The 26,432-nt window shown below is 31.6% G+C and overlaps 1 protein-coding gene across 4 annotated transcripts; it reads left to right on the top strand.

The window, feature by feature from the left end:
- The first annotated feature begins 1,084 nt into the window (after positions 1-1,084).
- Positions 1,085-26,296, top strand: LOC148278947 (aldo-keto reductase AKR2E4-like). Of its 4 annotated transcripts, XM_088230668.1 has the most exons (7): positions 1,085-1,249; positions 2,829-2,909; positions 4,041-4,214; positions 4,875-4,991; positions 6,356-6,523; positions 24,042-24,245; positions 25,996-26,295. In XM_088230668.1, exons 1-7 carry the CDS (start codon positions 1,145-1,147, stop codon positions 26,182-26,184), a joined length of 1,038 nt encoding a protein of 345 aa, XP_088086794.1. In that variant the 5' UTR covers positions 1,085-1,144; the 3' UTR covers positions 26,185-26,295. The 4 variants fall into 4 exon arrangements, with proteins under 4 accessions (XP_088086794.1, XP_088086795.1, XP_088086796.1 ...); XM_088230669.1 differs by lacking the exon at positions 4,875-4,991 and having other exon boundaries at positions 25,996-26,293; XM_088230670.1 differs by lacking the exons at positions 4,875-4,991; positions 6,356-6,523 and having other exon boundaries at positions 25,996-26,296.
- Positions 26,297-26,432: the final 136 nt, after the last annotated feature.

A 26,432-nucleotide genomic window follows, 5' to 3' on the forward strand; every position in this document is an offset into this window, starting at 1 on the left:
GTGTTTGTTTGATTGTGTTTCCCTCACGTCTCACTGGAGCGCCCGATCGACATATTTTTTACGTACGGATAGCTGGATAGATAAGAAGTAAAATAGAATACTTATTCTTAATCCCGAATCGAAAAATGTACACTGAAAAAAATCATTTAATCAACGATGAGCATCAATATTTGAAAATAAGTTGGCGGTAAGGTGGATACCCAAAATAATAAATTTGAAAAAAATAACTTGATTTTTCTATGGTTAGTTTAGTTGGTTTTTCGTTTTAGTTTTATAATAGGATTTGTACACAAAATAAGGGGTTCAAAATGTCAGTAGGGTCGCAGTGAGTCACATCTTGCTGGAGTGTGTGATTCTATAAAATACTGCAAACGCCTCGTTGCATTTGCAGTCCGACTCGTTATCGTTCACGTCGCGAACCCCGGGCAGTGGGATCACACTCATAACGGGGCGATCACAGCAGATAACGAGAGGATGAAAGGCGAGTTTTTGGCCCCTTTAAATCAGAACCAATCAGCTAAGGGAAGGTAACCCCGACAGAAAAATACACCAGAGAATCACTTTGGTCATTTTATTCTCAGGAATCACTATGGCGAGGACATCCAACTAGCAGTCGTCCTGGCTGAGGAATATGAGAGTAGCGCAGGATCGAGATGCTTTCGCTGTAGTGATCACCTACGTCGGGGGGACCTGAAAAGGCACCGCAAGAAGAAGAAACAGAATAACGATACTACGTTGTTATAGACTAACGAATCGTCGTTTTTTTGCATAGCGATATTTGGAGGACTGGCAATCGATACAGTCTACTTTTTATCCCGGAAAAAATATTATTCTATCGGGAAAGTTCTTATTGTTAAACGACGAAACTAATTAGTTTAGTAATTATTTCTTCCCGTTAGCAAAGCAGCGAGTAAAAGCGAGTTTTAAAATAATTTATAATGTATTAATGTTATTAAACATCATTTTGTAAACCCGTAAAAGCGAGCTCGATACTAGAGCCCAGTGCCTACTCTGAAAAATTTTACAAAGTATTTTAAATAAAGAATCCTATTTAAGTCAAATTGTTCAAATCTCGACATTGTTGTTTTTCTATGGTATTTCAAAAATTATTGGTTACCAAAATTCTCGTAGTTTTAAAATCAAAATGAAAAATATTTTTAGCACGAAATTAAGCTGGTGGAAAGCGCCGCTTTTTTTGGTAGGCACAGGCAGTTTGTATTGTATGAAAGAAAAATCTGATTCTACCAAGGTAAACAATAATTGAAATATATAGATTTGTCAACAGAAACGAAGAGTTTTTAAAGGGGATTATAGAAGTTCAAGCTAAGCTATTCTTAGAGGTGGGGATTTTGGTTTCTTGCTATCTGCTAATGAGGGGATTTTTGTTGTAGACCTTTGTAGAAACTTATCCGCATTTGATTAATGAAAAGAAAACCACAGAAAACTCATTCAGAAGCCGGATTATTGATAGACATCAGTAGGCCTTCCCTTACACTTGAAGAGATGACGGCATTTTGAGTCCTGTTATCATTTATTGTTATTTTTACCTGTATTTTAACCGTGTAAGATGCTGTCATTTGTGATAAGACATTGTGACTTATCACCGAATAGATATACCTTAAATACTTATCAATGCTTCTGTATCGTGCCTACAGGTTATATCTTTCGACACTGAAAAATGAGCAATCCATAAGCACGTGGGAACATCTTGAGAAGTATCATCATAAAATGGTGCATTAACCCACCATAGGGCGTGGGGATTTGTACGAGTTTTAAGCACATCCGCAGATTTTTTTCAAAATCAAAGGCATCAAATAAAATAATGAAATAACGTTTTAGTCACCTGTCCTGTGGTTTCGTTCAGATAACGTTCGTTCGAGAGTTTCAGAATCCAGCTTATATTTTTTCTTTAAGTAAACTTATTTTTATTTATTGAAGTACCTAATCAAATAATAAATATGTGATTTGTATGAGTACGTATTTAATATATTAACAGTAATAAAAGAGTTAATGACATAAGTGTTGAAGAGATACTCTCTGACATTTAGGTATTTTTAAAATACTTAACTGTAAAACGACAAATGTACACGATCTACTACACACTGATAATCGGTGAATAAAGGCGATTTCAAACATGTTTATCACTCGACGACTAGTTTATTATATTGTTTACAAAAAAGTCGCCACCAAGGTGAAAATTGTCAATAAAATTAGAAACAAAAAGTCAGTTGCACGTATTTTGTCAAAAGTGTAATTTAGTTTAAGTTCGAAGGGTGATTTCTTTGTTTTTTTCAAGATTTAGGTATAATTGTTTCCGCAACTTTCATTCTTATATCAAAAGATGTTCTAAAAATTGTTATTTCTTGTTTTTCCTATATTCGTATTCTTCAACCTTTTAATGCCTGATGTAGCATATTGTACACATAAACTAAAATATGAAAGTAAAACTGAAAAGGTTTAACTTTTTTTTTATTATTTTTCCCAGGATTTGCAAAAAAAAACATTCACAAAAATATGTTTTTTGTTTTTTTTTTTTTACGCCTCCACTCGTTTGCGAGTGATTTTTGATGTTTTTAGTTAGAATTAGAAAAAATGGGCATCGAAGCGTTAATTGTATGAGAACTTGAGAATCAGATGATTTAACAACATTATATTGGGTGTACATATATTGAGTTGCGAGCATTTTGAGAATGTCGCTATAAAGTTTTTGTACGAGCTGAGAATTTGAAAATATTTTAATAAGGCGTAATTTACGTATTGGAATATCTATAAAAAGTGGTATTTTATATTGAATATTTATTTGTATGTTATCTATGATATTTTTATAGAACTTAGGAAATGGCGTTGCATTTTCTCTGAAACTAAATGATGGAACAAATATTCCAGTAATTGGCCTCGGAACTTATTTGGTAAGTATAATATAATGCACGTATAATGTAACCATAGAATTAAGATTAATTATATGAGTGTAACAAACGATTATCTAATGTTACTCTCATAAGCATCTACTCGTGATTTGAATTAAAATTAAATAGAATTGCGTACGACAATAAAAATCTCATATTTTTAAACCCACGTAGGTTCAGAAAATGGTACAAAAACAAGTGCAACATTTGACCTAATGAATACTGTGTAGTAGAATATACTAATTGGGTGAAACCTGTGTCCAAATTCATAAAAAAATAGAATATGTCTAATTTTTCATACATATTTGAACCAGGCGCTCAATTTTAAACCCCAGAAACTGTTCCGTGTAAAATTTAAATTATATAAATATAAATCCATACAAATATTATAAATGTAAAAGTGCATTTGTCTGTTTGCTTGTGTGTCTTTTTTTTATTTATTATTTTACAATTCTTTATTTTTTTTAATGCCTGGCAAACGCAATAACTAGTACACCATGAGACCAATTAATCTCCAGCTGATTTCCTTTTGTAGGATTTTACCCGAGAGTACTCACCAAATTTAAATGACGATTTTGATAAAATAGTAATAAAAATGTATTTTGTAAAGTTTTACGTATTATTTGAATCGGGTTGCGGTTCTGTGGCTAGTGTTGCGGACTTACGGATCAGAGGACCGAGGTTCGAACCCCATTCTACCCCAACATGATTTCCATTTTCTAATAGTGAGTTATTTACAACTCGTTGAAAATGGTCACCAAAATTGAAATTTTGGGTAAATTATAAGAACAACAGTATTTTGAAATTTTAAAAAATAATGCATATATTACCGAACTGTTTATTGATATTTTTATTTCAATCGTTAATTATGGAGTTTCAAAATATATATATCTATATAATCCATTTTAAATAGGTACAAACGAATTGAATAAATGTCAATTCGTTACAATTTTACCGTGCCGTTTAGATTAAAATGATATGTGTGAAATAGGCTATTCTTCGTGGGAAATTACGCGGCTAGTTTGTTTATTTGGAAATTCCTGTAATGATGAACAGGCTTTAGATATTTCTGTGTGTTTGTATGTGTGAACTGTTGCAGTGTCATACATTTTCCTGAATTATTCAATATTTTAGAATGGCGCTGATAATTCGGAATTCCAAAAAGCTGTTGAAACGGCAATTGATGTTGGCTACCGCCATATTGATACAGCGGCAATATACGGCACAGAAAAACAAGTTGGAAGGGGTATAAAGGCTAAAATCGCCAGTAATGTTATCAAAAGAGAAGATATTTATGTCACAACCAAAGTAACCACTTTCAAAATATTTTTTTTAAATAAAAATAATACAAATTTAGATCTGAGTTACACCCTAGTGAGGAAATCCAGCTAGTCGACGAAAATTTGGACAGACTCAAAACATTGTGGAATCACTAACTGGTAAAAGAAGAAGTAAAAAAAATTGAAAATTGTTTTCAGGCGTTGCCTATTACGTGAATTGGTTCAGCCGGATGAATCTCACCCGCATGATACCTAAAGGTTTCAGCCCTTTATCTTCAAAAAAGTCAACAGATGGAAGAGTTGAGGGAATGTGGATGTTTAAACATAGGCAGAATGGTGAATGTTACACAGAGTGTAAAGCGGCCACTTAAACCATCCCACGACATGTCATTAGCCCTGTAAATGCCTAGACTTCCATATTCCCTTCTCAAAAATGTTTTACCTCTATTGCAACAAATTGAGATTTAAAAATAATATTTATTCATAAAATTATATGCATATATTGACTCAATTTATGTGGTTAATACAAGTTTAAAAACAAATATTTATGTGTATATGAGAATAATCTCTAAATCAATACTAAATTGTTCGACGTAATGTAACGTTCAGGATTTTATGGCATTTTAACAAATTGGCGTACTGCGTCATTTTTAACATTAGATATTCTTTAGTTTAATAAAAAATTTAGTTGTGGAATGACAAGCATCTTCGGGAGCAAGTTGTACCGGCCCTCAAAGAGTCTTTGCAGAATCTGGATTTGGATTACGTCGACCTTTATCTGATTCACTTTCCTGTTAGTTTGGATGTGAGTAAATTCTTGTAATTTTCCAAATTATTCGAGATATGCGAAGACGAAAGCTCTTGATGGTCAATGAAATAGTCAAAATAGTGTAATTTTAACAAGCAGTTCAATTGTTAGGAAATAAAATTTATTTTTACTCATTCAATCTTGGTTGTATGGACATCTGATCACATACATTGTATTGAATTTAGCCGTAGCTTTTTACTTTAACAGTTTCAAGTCTTTTGATTTTATATTTACGAATACTTAAGAGACAAGATTATATTCTCAAACAGTATTCTAGGATTCCATAAAACAAGTTGAAAATGATTTCAGATAACATCAATTTGATTTTCAAACTGGAAAGACAGTAAGAATTTTCTTCAAAATAAATTTACGATGTTAATTAAACTGTAGTAAATGTTTTTACGCGTAGGTTGGTCTAGATATTTTATTTATTTTATTTTATTTTATTAACATAAACGACAAATCTGCCGTTCACAAAAATTTATAATGTTAACATATTTGGTTTAATTATTAAAAAAAAAAAAAAAAACATACATTACCTTTTACCCAAGATTTATAAACAAAAACCAAACCTTAAAAGTATACAACATATTCAGTAGAAATTTAAACAGTTTAAGAATAAATGTAAAAATCAAATTAAATAATAAAACATTTGAAAGAAATATAACAAGAAAATCGTCAAGTACTGTTTCATATAGCTAGGAAAAGTGAACAAAAAATTGTATATTTGATGAAATGTATAAATAAATAAATATAATTACCATTCACCATCTTTGAAAAAGTTCAAAAGGTTTGTTCAATAGGAACAATTCCCTATACTAAATATATCCGATACGCGGGAATAACTATTGCCGAGTTCATGAGGTCTGTTAAATACGGCATAGATATGATTACGAAACGTGTTAAATTTAAAGTATTAGACTTACTAGGAGTTTTGTTGTTCGTGATCGATCGATCGTGATAGATCACGTTTTATTTAAATAAAAAATTCAGAGATATAAAAATTGGGTTAATTACAAACTGAAATCTTACATACCTATGACAGGTTGAAATATATAGTTAGGAAATGTGGACAATACTGGGAATGAATTTAGACGCCCGATAAAAAGGGTGATTTTATGAAATGATTTGATGTTTCGAAAACGACGCTGTGAAATACGTTAGCTACCAGCGCTGACCGGGAAAAGTCTGCAGCCGCCGACTTCCGTTTGGCAGCTGCTGGTCGCGTGTTGAATTTGTTAGTATGAACAGCCTGGTGTTGATACTTCGTTTGTTATAGCTAGTTTGTCCATAAAACGAAAGAGTTTCAAGCATAATTGTTAAAACTTTTGATGTGGTGATGATATTATTACATTTTTCAGGAAAATGGAAATTTAAATGACATCGACTATATTAACACTTGGAAAGGAATGGAAGAAGCTAAAAAATTGGGTCTGACTAAATCTATTGGGGTGTCGAATTTTAATATTGAACAACTAGAGAGGTTACTACAAACTGCGTGTGTAATTCCCGTTGTGAACCAAGTAGAGGTAAAATGTCACATAATAAATTACTATAATAATAAATTACCATAATTAAAAATTATTTTTAATAAAAACATATTGACTTTATAGCATTATGGTTTCACATAAAAAAAGAAGTAAATAGTGTAGATTACTTTCTAACAATATTTTTATCTAAATTATGCAATATAAAAACTATCATTTGTTAAAACTATTTTAGACAAAATATTTACTTTTATACTACGCGGGATAAGAAATCTACTGCATTTATGCCCTGTATTTTATGAGCTCGAAAACAATAAAAATTGTCAAGAAAATAAAGGAAGCCACTAACCTCGATATATTGTCCTGTTTCACGAATTTCGTTGAAAGATTATTATGGCTCGCTATAATATTACTATAGTTTGTGTAATCCATAAACTGTAAATTCCCACTAGATCACTTAGTTTCACTGATATTAAAACTATTTTAAGAAATGTGATTGTTGATTTGCGTATACACACGTGCGTCGTCAAAATTATTTCAGAAAGATAATAAATATGAGAGTATATAAAAAGAACACGCGTTGTTCCGGCTTTATCGAAAAATTCTGTCATAGAAACGTGGGTATCAAGAAATAAAAGATTGTTTTTGACTTGTGACATTTTTTGTAGGTAGTACAAAAAATGAGCGCAATCAACAACGTAATTAATTTTTCTTTGTATACGAAGCGTGTTAAAACTGACGGCAATCTCCACAATTGCTTTCGATGGATTGAAAAACAAAAATATTGACAACTACAAATGTTTCAGAGCATACATGACAGTCATAGAATTAAGAATAGTCCAGAAGGAGCGAGCGTAGAATCATATTTAAATACATCGGACTGTGTCAAAAAAAAAAACATTTTGCCGTACTTTCGCCGCGCGCATGTCGTTTCATAATGTTGCCATATCGCGAAAAATATTATCATGTATTATAATTATGTTTAAAAAAAGCAATTTGTTAATTTCTCAAAAAATTTATTGTACACGCGGAAACATTAATTGACACAACAGAGTAGATAAGTAAAGGGTGATTTAATAAAAGTAATTTAATTAATGAACTTTGAATTTAAAAATTAAAACAAACTTTAATTTACTCAAAATGGATATTTTTATGACATGTTAAATAATATTTGATGTTTTAGAGATAATGTCGGTCAAATGTCTACCACGGCGTTGTTTAATCCGATAGGTTAAATTTTCATTAGTTATGTCATTAAATGAGCCAAGTAGCTTTAAATAATTGAGTACCCTGGCAACACTAATAAAATGTCTATTTTGTTTTCTTTGACAATCTGACAGATGGAATAATGATTTAATTTTGAAGTAAGGCATACTTACACATGAATTTTCAACTTATACATGAAATGTGATACCATCCTGTTTTTTTAAGATCCCATTAGTATTTCTTTACTTTAAAACGACACAATACGGCATAGTTTAATTCAAATCGGGTATTGTGTACTAAACGACGTCTACAAAGACTTACAAAGACCAACTTATGGGTCAAAGCGTAAAACTTCTCCTCCTACCGAGAGTAGTTTAGTTGGCATCTGTTTGATGCGCGTATGCGATTTCTGGTCTATTTATAATTCTATGATGAAAGTATTTCATTCATATTTGACTCGATGTGTTTAGTGCCGCAACCACAATAGCTGTCTCTTTTTCGTTATACAGCAAAAACCAAAACCATACACAAATCAATATTTTACCGATTAATAGCAATAAAATATGCATAAAAAGTAACTTCTGGCAAATATTATGAAATAAAATAGTCAATTGTAATTATCCTTGCAGTCTAGAAAAGTACCAAAAAAAATATTCAAAACAAAAGAAAAGGAGAATTTCGATATTGTTTTTAACAGACCTTATTTTTATTGAAACGTTATACCGTTTTTTCTTTGGAATATAGTAATGGTTGACAAAACAGCAAATGTTTGACAATCATATTTTGTCCAAAAAAAACAATGACGACAAAATAAGATGTGTTTGACTTATCATAAATAGTCAAGAATTACTCCATTTCTAAATATGGTATGTAACGTCTGGTGTCATGTTTGATGTAAAGTGACGTATCTCAATGACCCTACGAGAAATTGTGCTCTATTTCTAGATTCAAAATAAATAATTATAATAAAAACATATATTATTAATATTAAAAGCATTAACTTTGTGGTCAAACATTTGACTAAATGTTATTAAATATTTGTATTTAACCACTTACCGACTTTTCTATGTCTACCGGTTTCGAGACGCACCCATCTTTTCGTCAGGACACCAATTAAACCAACATGAAAACCAACATGCAAAACCCACTAGACACCTTCACCATAGTTGTTGCACAAAAATATAAAACCAACACGACATGCATTTTAATACGCACATGCACTGATTAGGACAAACATGCACTGATTAAACGAAACCGGTAGACAAAGAAAAGTCGGTAAGTGGTTATATACAAATATTTAAAAACATATAATTACCTATCTTCTGTAAATTTATTAATCGCATTATAACATTTATGATAGGGATACATTTGAGATTGTACAAAGAGGTTTTGTCGCATATTTTTTCTAATAATATTATTTTTGATTTTTTTATTTATGTTTTCAATTTAAGTTTACGTTTCGTTTACATTTATTTCAAAAGCCTCAATGTTTTCAATTTTTCTCAATAATAAGGTGTGTTGGTTAAAACATTTAAAATGTCTGTAAACATTATATGTTGGTAAAACTAACGTATGTTGATTAAGTGTCCATATGCATTCGACCGATATGGAAATTGGAAAAATGTCAAATGCAGGTAAAACATAATTTAATGCGGGGTTGCCTACGCTTACAAAGACCAAGTCCTTTTGAGATTTCATAATATTTCTGAGGGGGTACGCTATTTTTATTTAAATTAAAATGCCACGGAATAGGGAAATATCACATACTACGAATACCGAGAAAAATATATGAAATGGATTTAGAAAAGTTAATTTTATTTTCAAAATCAATATGGATGTTTCGACAATATGTTTTCATACTTAACTTTAAAAAATAAATTATTAATAAATACGTATCTACAAAAACGCTACATGTTTGGCCTTGATAATTGTGACGTCAAGATTGGTGACGATGTCCCATTTAAATTTAAATGGTCGCAAACAAAGTTCAATATTTACACGAATCGTGACGTATTAGGGGCGTGGCCAATGCAATGGACCGTTTTCGTAGGAATTTAAAATTCTAAATTAAAAAATATTTTTAATGCAACTAACAAGTAGTAATTTTTATTGAAGGTATTTCATAGACTATTATTTATTTAATATTGAATAAAAAAAAAGTTTTTTCCCTGTCGTCGAAATCGTGGAAAATTTGCTTTAGAAAAAAAAAACAATTCTCTAAATACTATTTATTTATTTATTTTGAAGAAACAAATAGTCGACTATGACATAATAACATATAAAAATACGGTTTAAAGACAGACCAGCAAAGTTTCTAAATAAAAATCATACATATTAAATTGTGGTATAACAAAAGGGTGTGTTAATGTGTATTTGTATAAGAGTAAGTGTAGAGGTGTTTTTATGTGTGTTTGTGTGGGAGTAAGTGTTCAGTTGTGTGTAAGAGTGAGCATCATTAAACAGCAAGCGGGATCGAATTGCAGCCAGAAATTATGAGTCTTAATTTATTTTTAAATAAGTTAAGGGCATGTAAAATATATCAATAGATTTTTAAAAAAGCATTATAGTTACAGCAAGAACGATCGAGGAAATAGTGTTGTACATAGTTTGTGCTACAGACTGGCAGATGGAATAAATACTTATTTCTTGTCACGCGAAAGGGGACATTAAGATTAATTTTAAAGAGTCGGTTAAAAGATTCAACTTTAATATTAATTAATTTATGTAAATAGCATAATTCAGATAAATACTATGGTTTATAAGTAAAACAGTATTAAATAACATAAGCATTTTTCAACATGTAGGTTATTTTCGGTGTCCACAACTGACGATAACGTTCGTTGGCATTGGTAAGATGTAGCAAATGGCATTAATAATGATAAAGCTTCCCTTGCTAGGTCTGAATACTTTTCTTTTTCTGAATCAAGAAAACGTCAAACGTCTGCTGACAGCCCTCGGCGCTGCGACCGCTCCAACTTTACACTTGATTTCTCGATGAATAATAATATGGTCTCAATAGAGACATTTTTTACTTGTAAAGGGGTTGCGTAGGTATGCTAAAAAGTTAAAAAACACCAGACTACGTATAAAAATAGATTTGGCTCCCTAGTGGTTAAATTGTTAACCAGGTCCCAGGTTTGATTCACGACAAGTTTGACATGAAATATTTAAATAGATTAAAACACGGTTTTTTTAAATATATTTTTTGTATGTGCATATACGCCAATTCTGTCATTTTTTACAAAGCATGAATGTTTAATGTTTTCAGTATTTTTAAATGTTTGTAGATTGGCTGAATTTATTCCCTAAAAAGGGAGAAAAAAATTAAATTAAACAATGCAATTGTAAATATTGTTAATTAAATAATACGGTATGAGTAAAACAATTAAAAAACTGTTTTCCGGCATTGCCTAGTAAGTAAATTGGTTTAACCGGATGAATCTCACCCACATGATAAAGGTATTTATCACAAAAGTCACCAGATGGAAGATTTGAGGAAATTTGGATGTTTAAAGATGGGCAGAATGATGAATGTTTCACTGTGTGTAAAGTGGCCACACAAACCAGCCAACGACAGATCATATGTTCTGTAAATGTCTAGACTTTCTTTATAAATGACTTTTTTTTCATTAAATATAATGCTTCCTACTAGTGTGTCCCGTGCCGAGGGAGACATACACAATATGTAACTTATGTAATTTATAAGTAGGTATACATGCATATTATGTATATACATAAATATGTGCCAGTGTATACTAATTATTGTGTTTTTATTTGGTTAAAAAGTGTTGTTTTTAAAATTTTCAATGGTTAATTTATTTATTATTTTTAATTTGTTATACATTTTTGTTTCTATTTTATATTATTTTGTACACTTGCCAAACACAAGAGTCTGACCCTTTTTTAACAAGTTCAACCTAACGTTTTATTTTTTTAATTTCTTTATGTATGGTTTTCACACTAAATACAGGTTTACGAATAAAATAAAGAGCTTACTTCTTCCAATCCTTGACTATGCGGATGTATGTCATCCAGATGCTAACCCTGAATAACTTGATAAGTTGGAACGATTTCAGAATGTTTGTTTACGTTATATCTCTGATCTTCGCAAACTCGACCGCATAATCAAATATCGCACGCAACTACACTGGCTCAGTATCAGGCATAAAAAAAACATTCACATTCTATCACTTCTTCACAATATTTTTAAAAATTCCACTTCGCCTGTTTATCTGAGAGAACTCTTCCAACCTCTATCACAACATGGGCTATCTCTTCGTTCTAGTAAACAGAGAACCCTTTCAATACCGTTTCATCGCTCTAATTTTCTTGCCTCCTCTTTCACAGTAGTAGCTGCTCGATTGTGGAATAATCTAACCACTAATGTTAGAGACGCCCATTCTTTACTTACTTTAGGTCAAAATTGAAATGTCATAATCTTAATATTTAAGTTGTCCTTTATCCCTCTTCTTTCCTTCTCATCCCCTCTCCTCTCTTCATAGTATAGTGTTATTTTTATTTTAGTTTTTTAATCTTTGTTTTTAATTTTGTATAAAATTGTGAGATTTAATATGTCCATGTACTTGTAATTTTCTCAAATTGAACGCTTTGGGTAGTTACAAAGAAATTGCTTTAAGGCAATATGCCTGCCCTATTATGTATATAAATTGTATGTGTATATAAAGTTTTGTATGATTTGTTGTGATTGTTTTGATGAAATTCTATTAGCGTAGGCACTGCTTATGTGCCTATATGGGACGCTCGCCACTGCATATAAGTGTATAAACGGAGTTTTTGTCAGTGCTTGGCCATAGTGGCATAACGTTTGCAGGGTGGTTCGGGTGCGGTGCGCGTGCTTTGGCGCACCCGCGCGCTCACTATGGACACTGCACTTGTTTACCATAGCTTGAGTTCACCGCGCCCGCGCCGCGCCTAAAACGTTTCTCCACTTTGGTCAAGCACTAACTTTTCATGTTATTGCAATCGGCCATGATTAGAATTATGATATCTGACATAACCCATTTTTTAAATTCTAAACTAACAGTAAAATTAACAATAAAAGCATTCCATTTAAATTTGACAAAGTATTTGGATTTTTTTAAATTTGTAAAGTTTGAAAAAACCAAAAGGAAGTCCTTAGATGTTTATAATGGTTTTGGGTGGGCGGAGGGAGTTCTTTTACAACCTTAATATATTTTTTTCACTGTTTTTAAGCCGTTTATTTTAACACTTCTTCTTTTCACACTTAAGAGGAAAATCCCATGGCGAAACTTGGTAAAAGTAAGATTTAGCACATACTGTAAACTTTTTAGTTTAGAAAGAATCAGAATGCAGACTTTGGAAACAAAGAAACTGTATGACCATAACAATTCAAAACGGTTACATTGAAAAATAAAATCTTTTACAAAGAAAACTTTGTACTCCGCTATTCTTCAGCATAACTTTTACAGTTGTTGTTTCCTAAAGAAAATATTTTTACGTTTAATTTGGCAAACGCTTTAAGTTTCAGGCAAATATTTTTTATAATTACGAGACTTTTAAATATCTTGTTTTTCAATTCATGTTATTAGGAAACAACTGATATTTTTATACAAGTTATAAATTAAAATACTTGGTACGCTTTAACATAATTTATTTGACATTATTTTCGTTTCTTATTTTAAGGTTATTTATTTTCATTTTATAACTCAATGGTCTTATTTTGAGTTAGCTAGACTGTTAAATCATAAGCCGTGGCTTTACACTGAATATATTTTTCTTTTGTAAAAGAGTCCTAAAAAATATTTCAATTGATATTAATATTTTATACAATGATGAACGTCAATCCCACGGGAAATTGGATTAATTATCCATACAGCATGTATAGTACATATACTTAATAGATAAAGTATTATACTCATTAATATAATTATCAATACAGCATTTTGAGTACATAAACTTAATAGATAAAGTACAAAATAAATTTCTTTAGTATATACAATATAAATTCCCTAGCTTCAGTAGTCTGAACTTACCTGGCCTTCACGAACGGCGCATAATTACCGATCAATAATTTAGTCTTAATTTAGGTAATAATCGGATTGATTGTGCCGATTTGCTGTCTGAAATAAATTTCAATATTCCCCTTCGTCGCACTAGACATACTACGTTACTGAGCAACGAGAAAGAAAGAGCAATTAGTCATTTTTCTAAATTTGAGAAAATATACTCAGCTCTCCGCTTTAAACGGAAGTTAAGTCTCATTGGCAATAAAATTAAGTCACTTCAAAAAAATAAAAAAATAAACAAAAACAAGAAATTACAACAGAGATGAAGAACATTGAAGAAAAGGTAATATAGAAGTCTAGGCATCTACAGGGCTTATGACCTGTCAATGGCTGGTTTAAGTGGCCACTTTACACACTGTGTAACATTCACCATTCTGCCCATATTCGAACATCTATATTCCTTCAATTCTTTCATCTGTTGATATTTGTGAAGTTAAAAAGCTGAAACCTTTATTTATGCGGGAGAGATTCATCTAATTGAATTATTTCACCTACATACTAGGCAACGCCTGAAAATGTTATTTTTTCAATTTCTATACTTCTTCATGGACCAAGTGGATTTATCAACAATATTTTCAGTTTGTCCAAATTACTGTAGGCAAGGACTGGATTCAAGTGTGTAAAGTGGCCACTTAAACCAGCCATTGACAGGTCATAAGCCCTGTAGTTGCCTAGACTTCTGTATTACCTTTTCTTAAATGTTCTTCATCTCTGTTGTAATATGTTAATATAAACAGCTCCCCAGGGAGTTGAATCCAGTCCTTGTAAACAGAAATTTGGACAAACTCAAAATATTGTTGAAAAACATGAAATACTAAATCTACTATACACATAACATAAACACCACATATAGCATACCATATGATCAAAAATAAATGGGAATTTCCAATTTGAATGCCCGCGTCTTACACATCGGTATTATTTTTTATAGCCACGTTGATAGCATTGTTTTTGACAATCTGTCAAAGTTTGACGGCGATCGGATGCTCAGTATTCTGTCAGCGTCTGTTTGAGTGAGTCAAAAAATTGCTGTGTGGTGATTTTTACAATGGATAAAAAATTGCTGCAACGAGCGTGCTTCAAATTTTGTGTTGCAAATGAAATTTCGTGGGCCGATTTATTGAAAATGTTGAAGCCTTTGGAGAATTGTTTATGTCAAAAACAAGGGCATACGAATGGTATAAAAGGTTTAAAGACGATCGTGAATGCTGAGATTATGATAAAAATACTGGACGTCCAGCAACGTCAAGTACCGAAGAAAAAAAATCGTGTTGAAAAATCGATGTGTACCAATCCAAAAGTTTGCTGTGTTAATGAGCATCTCATCATTAAGATGTTTTGGGTATGAAACGCGTCACTGCCCCCCTCGTCCCAAAATTTAACACCACGATAAAACGCCGTATCATACAGCGGTGATTATTTTGGAGTTTTTGGACAAAAAATCGACCAATCCCATCAGTTAAGCACCGTATTCTCCAGAAAAGGCCCCGTCTGACTTTTTTCTTCTTGCTAGACTAAAATTGCCATTAGTCTAGCAAGAAGAAAAAAGCTCTTAGAACTCTTTACTTCACATTTGTTCGAAGTCAATTAGAATTCGCATCTCCCGCTTGGAGCCCTCAATACAAAAAATACACAAACCGAATTGAATCTATACAATCAAAATTTTTATCGTATTGCAATTTTAGACGGTTGACTCAGAATACAGGTCCAGATGAGTCTATAAACTTACCTAAACTCCAAACTCTCCAAACTCGAAGGAACATGGCTGATGCCATTTTTATGTATAAAACTTTGAATAACATGATAGATTGCCCTAAGATTCTGTCACTTATTAATTTTAGAGTCCCAGTAACGCAGACCAGAAACCAATCTCTTTTTAAAATTTCTAAATGTAAAACTAAATCTTTTCAAAATTCATTTGTAAATAGAACCTGCCATATGTGTAATCAAAAATTAAATTGTATTGATATTAATAATATATCTTTAACTTCCTTTAAAAGTGAAATTTCCAAAAATAATTCAAGTTATGATGTTGCGCCTTGAATCCGCAGCCTATATTATGCAGGTGATGTGCAGTTCTGTATGTAGGCACATAATAAATGAACACTGTATGGTCAACTATAGTTGTATTATTTATTGTAATGTGCAACTGTGTGACCAATATTCATTTACATTTCTAGTAATATTATAAGTTTTGTATGATTAGTTATTTTATGTTATGTATAATTTTGATGTGACAACATTTACAATAACAATATTATGTGGAAGCCTCTAATTGGACTTTATGATATGTATTTATGGTATAATTGATTCTTATAAATGTATAAATGTCTGTTGGCTTTCCAATGAAATAAAATAAAATAAAATAAAATAAGAGGAACACGCTTTGAGACGATTGATGGCATAAAAGAGAATTCGCTGCGAGAGCTAAAGGCCATACTTTGCAGGCCTATGAAAAGTGCATGGACAATTGGATTAAGCGTTGGTATCAATGTATCTTCGCAAATTTCAAGTATCTTAAAGGGAATAATTTAAAAAAAAAAATAAATTTAAGTTTTGCGTTTGGTTTCCAAATTCCCGTTTTTTTTTATTATAAGGTACATCACTCCATAAACCACACTCCACACGCCATATTCACAACTCGGTACATCTTGTTGTCCTGTTTAGAAAATTATATTAATAATATCTGTACCTCAGAGGTAGACGAATGCAAATCCAGAATTTGATGAAATGACATTTCAATTTTCGTATCTAGTTTATGATCGTGTCCATTGATTTTGAAGAAAATAATTCTTATAATTAAAGAACTAATGTATTAAGATACTGAAAATACAAATGAATGCTATAAATTATTAGAAATCACTTGGATAAAGTAGATTATTTAGGCTTTGGTTGAACATTTGAGTTTTATTGTGCTGTGTGCGTAATTAGTGCAGTAAAAAGTAAAACAAAATAGTAAAGGTCATTCAAAAGTAAATTTTATTTTTTACAAGATGTTATGTTTGCTTTTACGTTACACATATTATTTAATTTAATCCAAGTTTTCCAAATAGAGTGTCAAACGGACGAAATTGAGCATTTTTGATATCTTCCTCTACTCGCGTTAAATATAATAATACATCATTGACTAATTTGTTGCATTTTTTTGTTGTGTCTTTGTTCTCATCATACATACATACATACATATCAATCAATAAACAGGGACGGAGAACATTTGAAAGAAGGTATTATGGAAGTCGATCGGAAGGGCATTTACAGGGCTTGTGACCTGTCATTAATTAGTTTAATTATTCACAGTGTAACATTTACCATTTTGCTTATGTTTAAGCATCCATATTTCTTCAATTCTTCCATCTGTTGATTTTAGTGAAGTAAAATAGCTGAAACCTTTATTGTTGAGAATAGATTCAACTGATCGAATTATTTCGCCTGAAATTAATTTCCCAATTTTTAAACTTCTTCTTGGACCAGTTGGTTTTATTACAATATTTCGAGTTTGTCCAAATGTTTGTCGCAAAATACTGGATTTCACCCCTTAGGGAGTCATAAAGATTAATAAATTACAATAGGGGTGGAAAACATTTTAGAGAAGGGAATATGGAAGTCTAGGCATTTACAACGCGTATGACCTGTCATTGGCTGGTTTTAGTAGCCACTTTACGCACTATGCAACATTTCCTATTTTACGCCTTAACACTTTATGCTCCGAAAAAAATATTGTATGGATATTATTTAAAATATTTTTAATCTTAACGTTTTATTTAACTTTTAATTCAATAAAACTGCGTGTTCGTACTTCCAAAATAACAATTATGTGAATTTAATGAAACCATCGAAAATAGGAGAAAAAATCCTACAGAAGCAATATCACCCATTTCAACACTATCGCCGCTGTCAAGCTTCTTCCGGAATGTGTACAACTCCTATTTACATTCAGTATATTAATTTAACCCTTATCTTGACAAAACGATTTTTCATGCACATTTGATGGTTAGAAAGATTTCAGAATCACAAAATATTTTTTTGTTTTAATTAAAATAGGGTCGATGCACCAATAAATGAACGTTTAAGATTCAGCTTGTAGTGAAATCCATATTAAAGGTATAAATTTCATCATTTTAGCGTACAAAATAAAAGAAAACAATAAAAAACACATAATTTTTTTAAAAGTACTTTTACCTTTTTATTGAAATACGAGTTACTCTAAATATATAAAAATAATTAATATTACTCTAAAAAATAGCAGAATCACCAGTGAATGACCACTACTACCAGAGTAAAAATAATACTCAAATTTAGTTGCATCATAACATTATAAAATACCCTAACACATTAGAATATGGATATATTCAAATACTTGCATAAGAAATAGCATCAAATAAAACACTTACCCCACCTTTCCTTATAAAAACATTATCAATCTTAGAACAATAATGGAAATACGCACTATTACCTTTTGACAACTCACAGTTCAAAACTGATAGATTTGTTTCTTACCAAAAGATGTGTCCGCTTACTGCTTTTGTCATAGTTTCTAGTGTTAAAAGTTTTTTGACTGGACACATGTAGCAATTCTTATTAAATTGTGTTTTATGAACCAATGGTCATTTACTGGGGGGTGATCATCTACTGGTGCTTTGGCCCTATATAAAAAATGCACCTTCTCTAGCCACCTTTAAGACACGCGTGAAATTATAATAAATACTCAGAGTCCTGAACTTACTGTTAGTATTTTTTTTAAAATATATATTTGTTTATCTTTTTCTTTCCTTGGTTTCCTTTTCTTACTCCTTGCAAGCTCATCGTCTGATTCCACAATATTTTATTTTTTTAAAAGTTAATACAGCTGTTATTTTTTAATTAATTAGGTTTTTTTTATGTATGTATTTTTTTCAATATATGATATTGATGGTTTTTTAGTACAACTTTTTTACCAACTCTTCTTTTGACCAGTCTGTTTTTTGGTTGGCTGAAAGATATTGCTTATAGTAATAAGCCCACTAAAGTACTTATTCTTTGTAATTAAAGTTTTAAAATTATTAAATAATTAAATGAATATAACATGAATTTTAATAATGCACTTACAAATGAAAAATATGGTCATATGTATCCTATAGAATACTACTACTACTACTACCATCACGCTATTTCCCCGTAAGGGTAGGCAGAGAGAATGGAACGCTACACACATCTATCCTGGCATACATTCCTATCTTCTTCCACATTCATACTTCTTGTCATACATGCCTTTCGGTTCTGTCTGCTTTTGACATGACCAAACTTAAGATTTTGGTTTATCTGATCACGCCACGTCTTCCTCGGTCGTCCTCGTATCACGTTATCGTTCATTTTCGCCATATATTCCTGTTTCACCGTTCTACATGAACAAAACATCTCAGAGACCCTTTCTTAATCGTATCAATTATACCTGACTCAGATTTACACTGTCGCCTGATTTTATCATTTGTATCCCTGTCAAACATTGATTTCCCACACATTCGCACATTCCTCGCCAGGATACATAGCCAAAAAGGATTAGGTAGTGAGAGTCCTGACATCGGTGGACACTAAAAGTCGGTAAGAGGCTATAAACGAATATTTACCAACATCATTTAAAATACTTTTCATAAGAATACATACATGTTTAAAACGATACATTTTAGTAAATGGATTTGTAGGTTACTCTATTTTCCATTGCGCCCAAGCATTGAAAAACTTTAAATGCGTGTTTGAAATATGGGATATGAGTTTATTCATTTTTCAAATCTGGAAACTTCCAAGTTCAAAAATCTCTATACAGGAAGTGCATTTCCTGGAGCTCGAAACTTTGATCGGCAAATACTTTAATACTAATATATGAATCTATTCATAAAACATCGCGTCTGCCGGTGAGACTAGCAAGCATGAGCCCCGTGTACGTACGAAACTATGTTTGCGAAGCTTATGGAAACGAAGATGTAAGCTAGCGGTGAACCTTGCCTGTTTTCCAGGACTTTATAAAGTTTATTTAGATGCGATGTTATTTATTAAATATATTAAATTTGATTAAATTAAGGGACAGGAGAACTATTAATGATTTATCAATTATATTTAAAATCGTTCATTCAGTATTGGACAGCCCTGAAATTTTGGCCCTCGTTGGTTTTAAAGTACCAGTTAGAGTGACTAGGCTAGTTCAACTTTATCACTGCAACAATCAAATCTCAATATATTCTAGCAATTCAGTACTGAATCGTCTACATGCGCTGGGTAATAAAAATTCGGATTTAGGTGACATATTTTTATTGAAATTTCCAGCTTATAAACAATTACTTGTAAAACATTTTAGTGTGGAATCAATATTTTAATTATGTTCTTTCTAAGTAAGCATTGAAAAAGTTGTTACTGTATATACTCCACTGTAAAGACTTATGTATGTATGTAATGTAAAAGGTACTTGTACCGTTAATTCTTGAAAAATAAAATAAATTATCTATGTGCAAACAGAGATGAACAACAACACAAGGTTTATGACCTGTTATTAGCTGAATCCAGTCCTTTTAAATTTGGACGAACTCATAAACATTGTTGAAAAATCCACCTGGTATTTTTTTTTATTTTTACAATATACATAAGAGGTAAAACAGAGTATTGAAAAAATAAAGCAAAATTACATAGCAATGAAATACATATTAATAGTAAAAATAGTAAACACAAAAATCCCGCAAAGGCGTGGCCTGTTCGTAGACAGTTATAATATTTTTGTGTAACATAAGAAAGAGAAAATGAAATATTCTGTAAAAGATTATATGGTTTTTTTATAGTAATTAAAATAGGAAAAAAAAATATCAAAAAAAAAACATAAAAATATTCCTTATTATTAAAGGGCAACAAATTATATCATAGAAAAAAAGAGTTCATATCTTTAGTTTGAATCCAGGATAGTGCGTGTTTTTTAAAAGAAGGAAAATTTTGAAATTTTGGAATCAATGAAATATTATCAGTAAAAAAGAATTAAAAAAATTTGGGTCTATAAAATATGCATGTCTCTGTGCGAGCCTCGTTTTACAATGTAGTATTTCTAACACGCGATTCCTTCTTTCAGTTGATCTATTTGAATTACTTGTAAATAAATTTTGGTTCTTAAATATATATTTAGAACATTGAAAACAATATATTTGTCTTAGGTCTAAAAGTTTAGCTTCTTGGAACAATTGAAAAGAGGGAAAAGTGCGATTTTTGTGAAGCATTATTTTTAATATAAAATTTTGAACCGTTTCTAATGGTTTAATATGGTTGTTGTTAGTTCCCCCCAATCAATTATTCCATAGGAAAGCGATGACTGTACAAGTGCATAATATACCATTTTAATAGTATTTAGCTGGGCGTAAATACTTAGTAATTCAATCAAATGAATGACACCCGCAACAATAAAGGTTTCATCTCTTCAACTTCACAAATGTCAACAGATGGAAGAATCGAAGGAATATAGATGTTCAAATAAAGGCAGAATGGTGAATGTTACACAGTGTGTAAAGTGGCTGCTTAAACCAGCCAATGACAGGTCATAAGGCTTGTGGATTCCTAGGCTTCTATATTTCCTTCACTTAAATGTTCTTCATCTCTGTTGTATTATGTCAATATTAACAGCTCCCTAGGGGTTGAATCCAGTCCTTGTCTACAAAAATTTTGAAAAAATCAAAACATTGTTGATTATCTTATCTTTGTGGTCAAATATTTGTATATAATCAATTGCCGACTTTATATTTACCGGTTCGAGACGTATTCGTCGTCAATATACGATAATTGAAATAAAATATTTTCTAGTATGTACGAATTTTACCTATTTTTTTCTAAATTTTTTTTAATCAAAGATATATTTTAATATAAATAAAAGACGAGTGAATTGATCCACAAATTTGGAATATCCAGTGACCGGTTTCATCGCTTTCGCGACATCTTCGAGACTGGTTTTCGGGGTGGATTAAAGTATCACTTGTCTTTTATTTCTTTAATAAATTACAATGAACTTCCACAAGAATTTTCATAACAAACATAAATGTTTTGAAGATATATTATATGATGTGTTTCTACTTTTATTATTTTTAAATTGTATACATACATTTTATCATAATTACATTTTTTTATCAAAAACTTTGCCCAGCTAACAAAGGAACATTAACATTACCAAAAATCCAGTATAAAGAAATAAATGGGAAGAAATAATAATTAAATTAAGGATAAAATCTGATTGGGATTCATTTAAATCAAATGTTGTTTGTAAACATTCAAAAACAAACTTTTTTAAACACAAAAAAACAATATCCTTCCATTTTTTGTACATGCATTCTCGTCGAATGCAGCCCTGGTAGGTCGGTAAAAAAATATTTAAGCTCCCATACTTTTTTTGGCAAATGAAATTGAAAATTATAATATCAACGAACGCGCGCAGCGCAAAGACCTATATTTCGTTGAAAACTGCAAGTAAATCGGTTCAGCCGTTTAGGAGGAGTTTGGTGACATCACACGTATAGAAGAATTATATACATATATAAAGATATATATTTTTAAATACACACATACATAAACCTATGCGCATACACATAGATACATACATAAAATATACAGAATTTAATTGATACCGACGAAACTTCAGGATTCCTAATTGGTTTTTTTATGATTTTTATTTTTATATATTATTTTAACCATCCAGTAAGAATATCCAATCCGGGACATGCATCAACCTCTCTGACTTATTCATTAAGTAAATAAAACGATTAACGATAACTTAACGATTACAATAAAATAATACACAATCATGAAAATTAAACAAATTCTTAATTTGCTAAACATTATATTTGTTAATAATTTTCAAATTCTTAAACTTTCGTACTTTCGCTCTTTTACGGAAAAAAGATATATTATGAAAGGAATGCAATCACAATGCCAAAACAATTGATTTCTTTAATAACGCTTTAATTTAATAGTGTTATGCATACCTTGGAAATATCACAAAACTATGTATTCAAGGCTCTGCTTGGGGTCCCTATCAGAACACCCACAACGGAGGTGTTTGAACGAGTGGGTGTTTTGAACGTCAGGCAACTGTACGCTAGGGCATTTCTCGTTCACACACATAAAAATGGTGCGAGCAAACAAAATACAATCTATGAAACAAGATAAAAAAAGAAACAACTATCCGTGCCACCTAAAATAACAACATCGTTTGGTCAGAAGAGTCACGTGTACCTTGCTCCCAAAATTTACAATACACTACCTCTTGACTTAAAATTGAATACAAAGAAACAGAAATTTACATTATTTGTTAAAAAATGGCTTCTGGATTTGGGTCCCGAAAACTGCCTTGAGATGGTCACCCCACCAAAACCGTAGTATTTTTGAACTCCGAACTATTGCTGCATGTCTGCTATTTACATTTTATGTTTATATCCATACAGTGTTATTTATTATATTATATTTATTTATTATCTACTAGAACATAATATTAAAATAATGTAAATGAATGCCTCGACATGGGTTATGCTCAGTGAGGTGTTCATATAGAAAAGAAAAAATATTTTTTTTATGTAAAATAAATAAATAAATAAAATAATTATATGGTGTGGTGGAGTATGTAACACATGATTTTGCAAACAATAAATACGCCGATCGCTTTTTTTCGAATTCTTGAAACTTTATTTTATGACTTACAACTTTACAACGATTTGCTCAATTACTTTTAATTACTAGTAAAATTGGGTGACAAATAAATATAATGGCTAATTTCATCTGTGCTAATAGTTTAAAATCAAGGATTTTTTTACTAATAAGAGAATTTGAAGAAAAAAGGTCGTGACATCTGAATTCACTCCGAACATAGCCGTGAATAAGATGTTACCAATAGAAAAACAACTAATAGAAAATTAAAAATAGGTTCTTAAAGATTCTTCGCGAAAATCCATCCAGATGGTTCGATTTCATAACTAACATTGATGTTCGAGAATGGACGCAGCAGCCTCCTATATAGACTGTTTTGATGGTGCGGCGGTGGACCTGGCTTGGACACGTGCTGTGTATACCTCAAGAGAGCCTTAACTTGCTTCTTCCTCACACCTGCGAGTTTCCGCCATTGTGGAAGACCGTCGATGACGATATTTTTGCTTTATTTGACGGAACTGAGGGACGAGGGATTGACCTGGGAGGAGGCGAGTGCTTGCTAGCGATAGTGTCTCCTGGAGACGTCTGGTAGTGGCCGTATACTCCACTTGCGGATGTTGAAATAAGAAAAGCTACATTAAGTACTTTTTTTGTAAAATTGTGTTTTATAGGTTAACCCAAACATTACGCAGAAGGAAATGATAAATTTTTGCAAGGAACGTGGAATAGAAATAATTGCCTACTCTCCATTGGGATATATGCCGGAATCAAGAACCAAAGAACGCGAGTGTCCACCCAAATTAGATGACCCTGTTCTAACTGAAATAGGCAAAAAGTATGGAAAAACTACAGTGCAAGTGGTTTTGAGATATGCAGTAAGTTAAAATTTAATATTGTTGGTATTTTTTCCAGGGTATAAGCACGTCTAGATTTTGTTTCACAAAAGTCAAAAAGAACATTTGTACCCAATACAATTATTTTTTTAATTCATTGTATCCGCACTCATTTTCGGGATATACAAATGATTCTTTAACGAAATCTGTGTTTACTCTTATACGGAGAAGATTCGCATTAGTAAACCAATTGAAATGGGTAAATTCCATAAAATACCTTGGCGTTTTGATTAATAAGAATCTGCGATGAGAGGCTCAGGTCCAGTCACTGGCTTCTAGGCTAAGAAAACGGTCATCTATTCTGCTTTCTTAGGAGATATTCTCAATATTAGCACTGTCAGAAGTGTGTACTTTACACTGTTTCAATCCACTGCAATCTATGGAATAGTGTTTAGGAAGGGGTTGTGCGGCATCCATCACAAAGCCTTTCATTATTTTACAGAAATAATAACCAATGATCGTATTCCGGTGAACTCCAACATATCTTTCAGAATCCCGAACAGTTGTTCCAGTTAATAAAAGTAATGGATGTGAGTCAATTTATCATTAAAAAAAGAAAAAAAGTAGTTGAACAATAAAGAGAGGTCACAGCAAAACGTTTGTACGAGGTTTTCCCAGAATATAAATTATGTGATACGCAAAACCCGCAGGACTTTTGATCAGAAGTACCTTTCCTTTATCGCACTGAGAGTGAGAACAAAATCAATTTTCAAATGAGACGTTCAAGACTGGATTTTCTTTGGCGGGGGAGATTTGAGTTGGAAGCTTATTGATTATTTTTTGTAGTAATTCGTCCCAACTTCTAAAAGGAATTCAGTCCCATGGAGTAGCGACTTCGTTTCTTAACCTTTTAATAAAATACATATAAATAAATTATTTGAAGACCTATTTTCGTTGAAAGCATATTATAGAGAAAACCCATTTCTCATTGCACAAATACGAACGAATAAGATAAATCTAAACCAATGGTATTGTAAAGCAAATGGTGGACTTCTGGGTTTTTATTTTGTTTGCTCGTGTGTTGTGGTTATGTCCCATCAACTCTATGTGTACACACCCATATACATAGCACATTCACTAGGATGAGGCTTTCAAATTTATTTGCTACCTACGGGGCCCTGGTTAAGATGTTGCATTTGCCTACCGTGGGTACCGATATTGTCCCGGCCGGCGCCAGAATAACAACTGAACTGATCGTGTGTACATGTGTTTTTTATATTTTCACCACGATCGCTTAAACACGATCGATCACGATCGATTTTGCGATTAATAACTATTAAATCCACTGTGTAGCCATTGTGAAATCATCAAGTGCTCCTTCTTCCTGACCACAAGATCGAATCTGATCCTGACTGCCACGACAGAAGTTTCAGACAATAAAGGTGCCAGAACCCAGAATAAAGTAGGTATTTGCAGTCATTGTATTTAGGGTTTTGTATCAAAGCAAATAAAGGATAACGCATTCCGCGAACCAGCAATTAGAGCTTTAATTTGCTAACGGGCAAGTGGCACGATCATGTTGTTTGCACTTCTTACTGGCATTTTGAATATCATTACAGGGTGCGTTTCCGTAATAATTTGAGCGGATAATAATCATATTGTTTTAGATGGAGTATGTTTGATATCAATATGGGTTTTCAGAATCCGTCTTGTCTTAAGGTTGATTTTTGCTTAATTTATATGAGGTTATTGCGATTTTGACACTGATATTATTGAAAACTATATTTTTCAGGTGGATCGTGGACTCGTTGCAATTCCCAAATCCGCAAATGGTTGTCGTATTCATCAGAACATTGATATATTCGATTTCCAACTAACTCCCGAAGAAATAGAAAAGATCGACAAGTTCAACATGGACAAAAGGGTTGTGTATCCAGAAGAGTGGAAGGATAGTCCATATTTTCCTTTTCCAAAGAAATAAAAGAAGAAAATAGATATACCACATGGGATTCCAAAATAATACGCTTCTATATGAAAAAAAATTGTAACTTTTTACTGACAAGTGTTTTGACTTAGTATTATAAATAAATAAATAAAATATTGACATATTGTTTTACAAAATAATTGCAGAACATATTTAATAGGGGAATACTAAAGTCTAGAAATTACACCACTGTTTTTTTGACATGAATTTATTATTGGCTGGTTTAAGTGATCGCTGTTAACATT

This window comes from Micrasema longulum, unplaced genomic scaffold (assembly GCF_059751315.1).
Source record: "Micrasema longulum isolate JH-2025_06_02 unplaced genomic scaffold, ASM5975131v1 h1tg000805l, whole genome shotgun sequence".
NCBI classification, from domain to species: Eukaryota; Metazoa; Arthropoda; class Insecta; order Trichoptera; family Brachycentridae; genus Micrasema; species Micrasema longulum.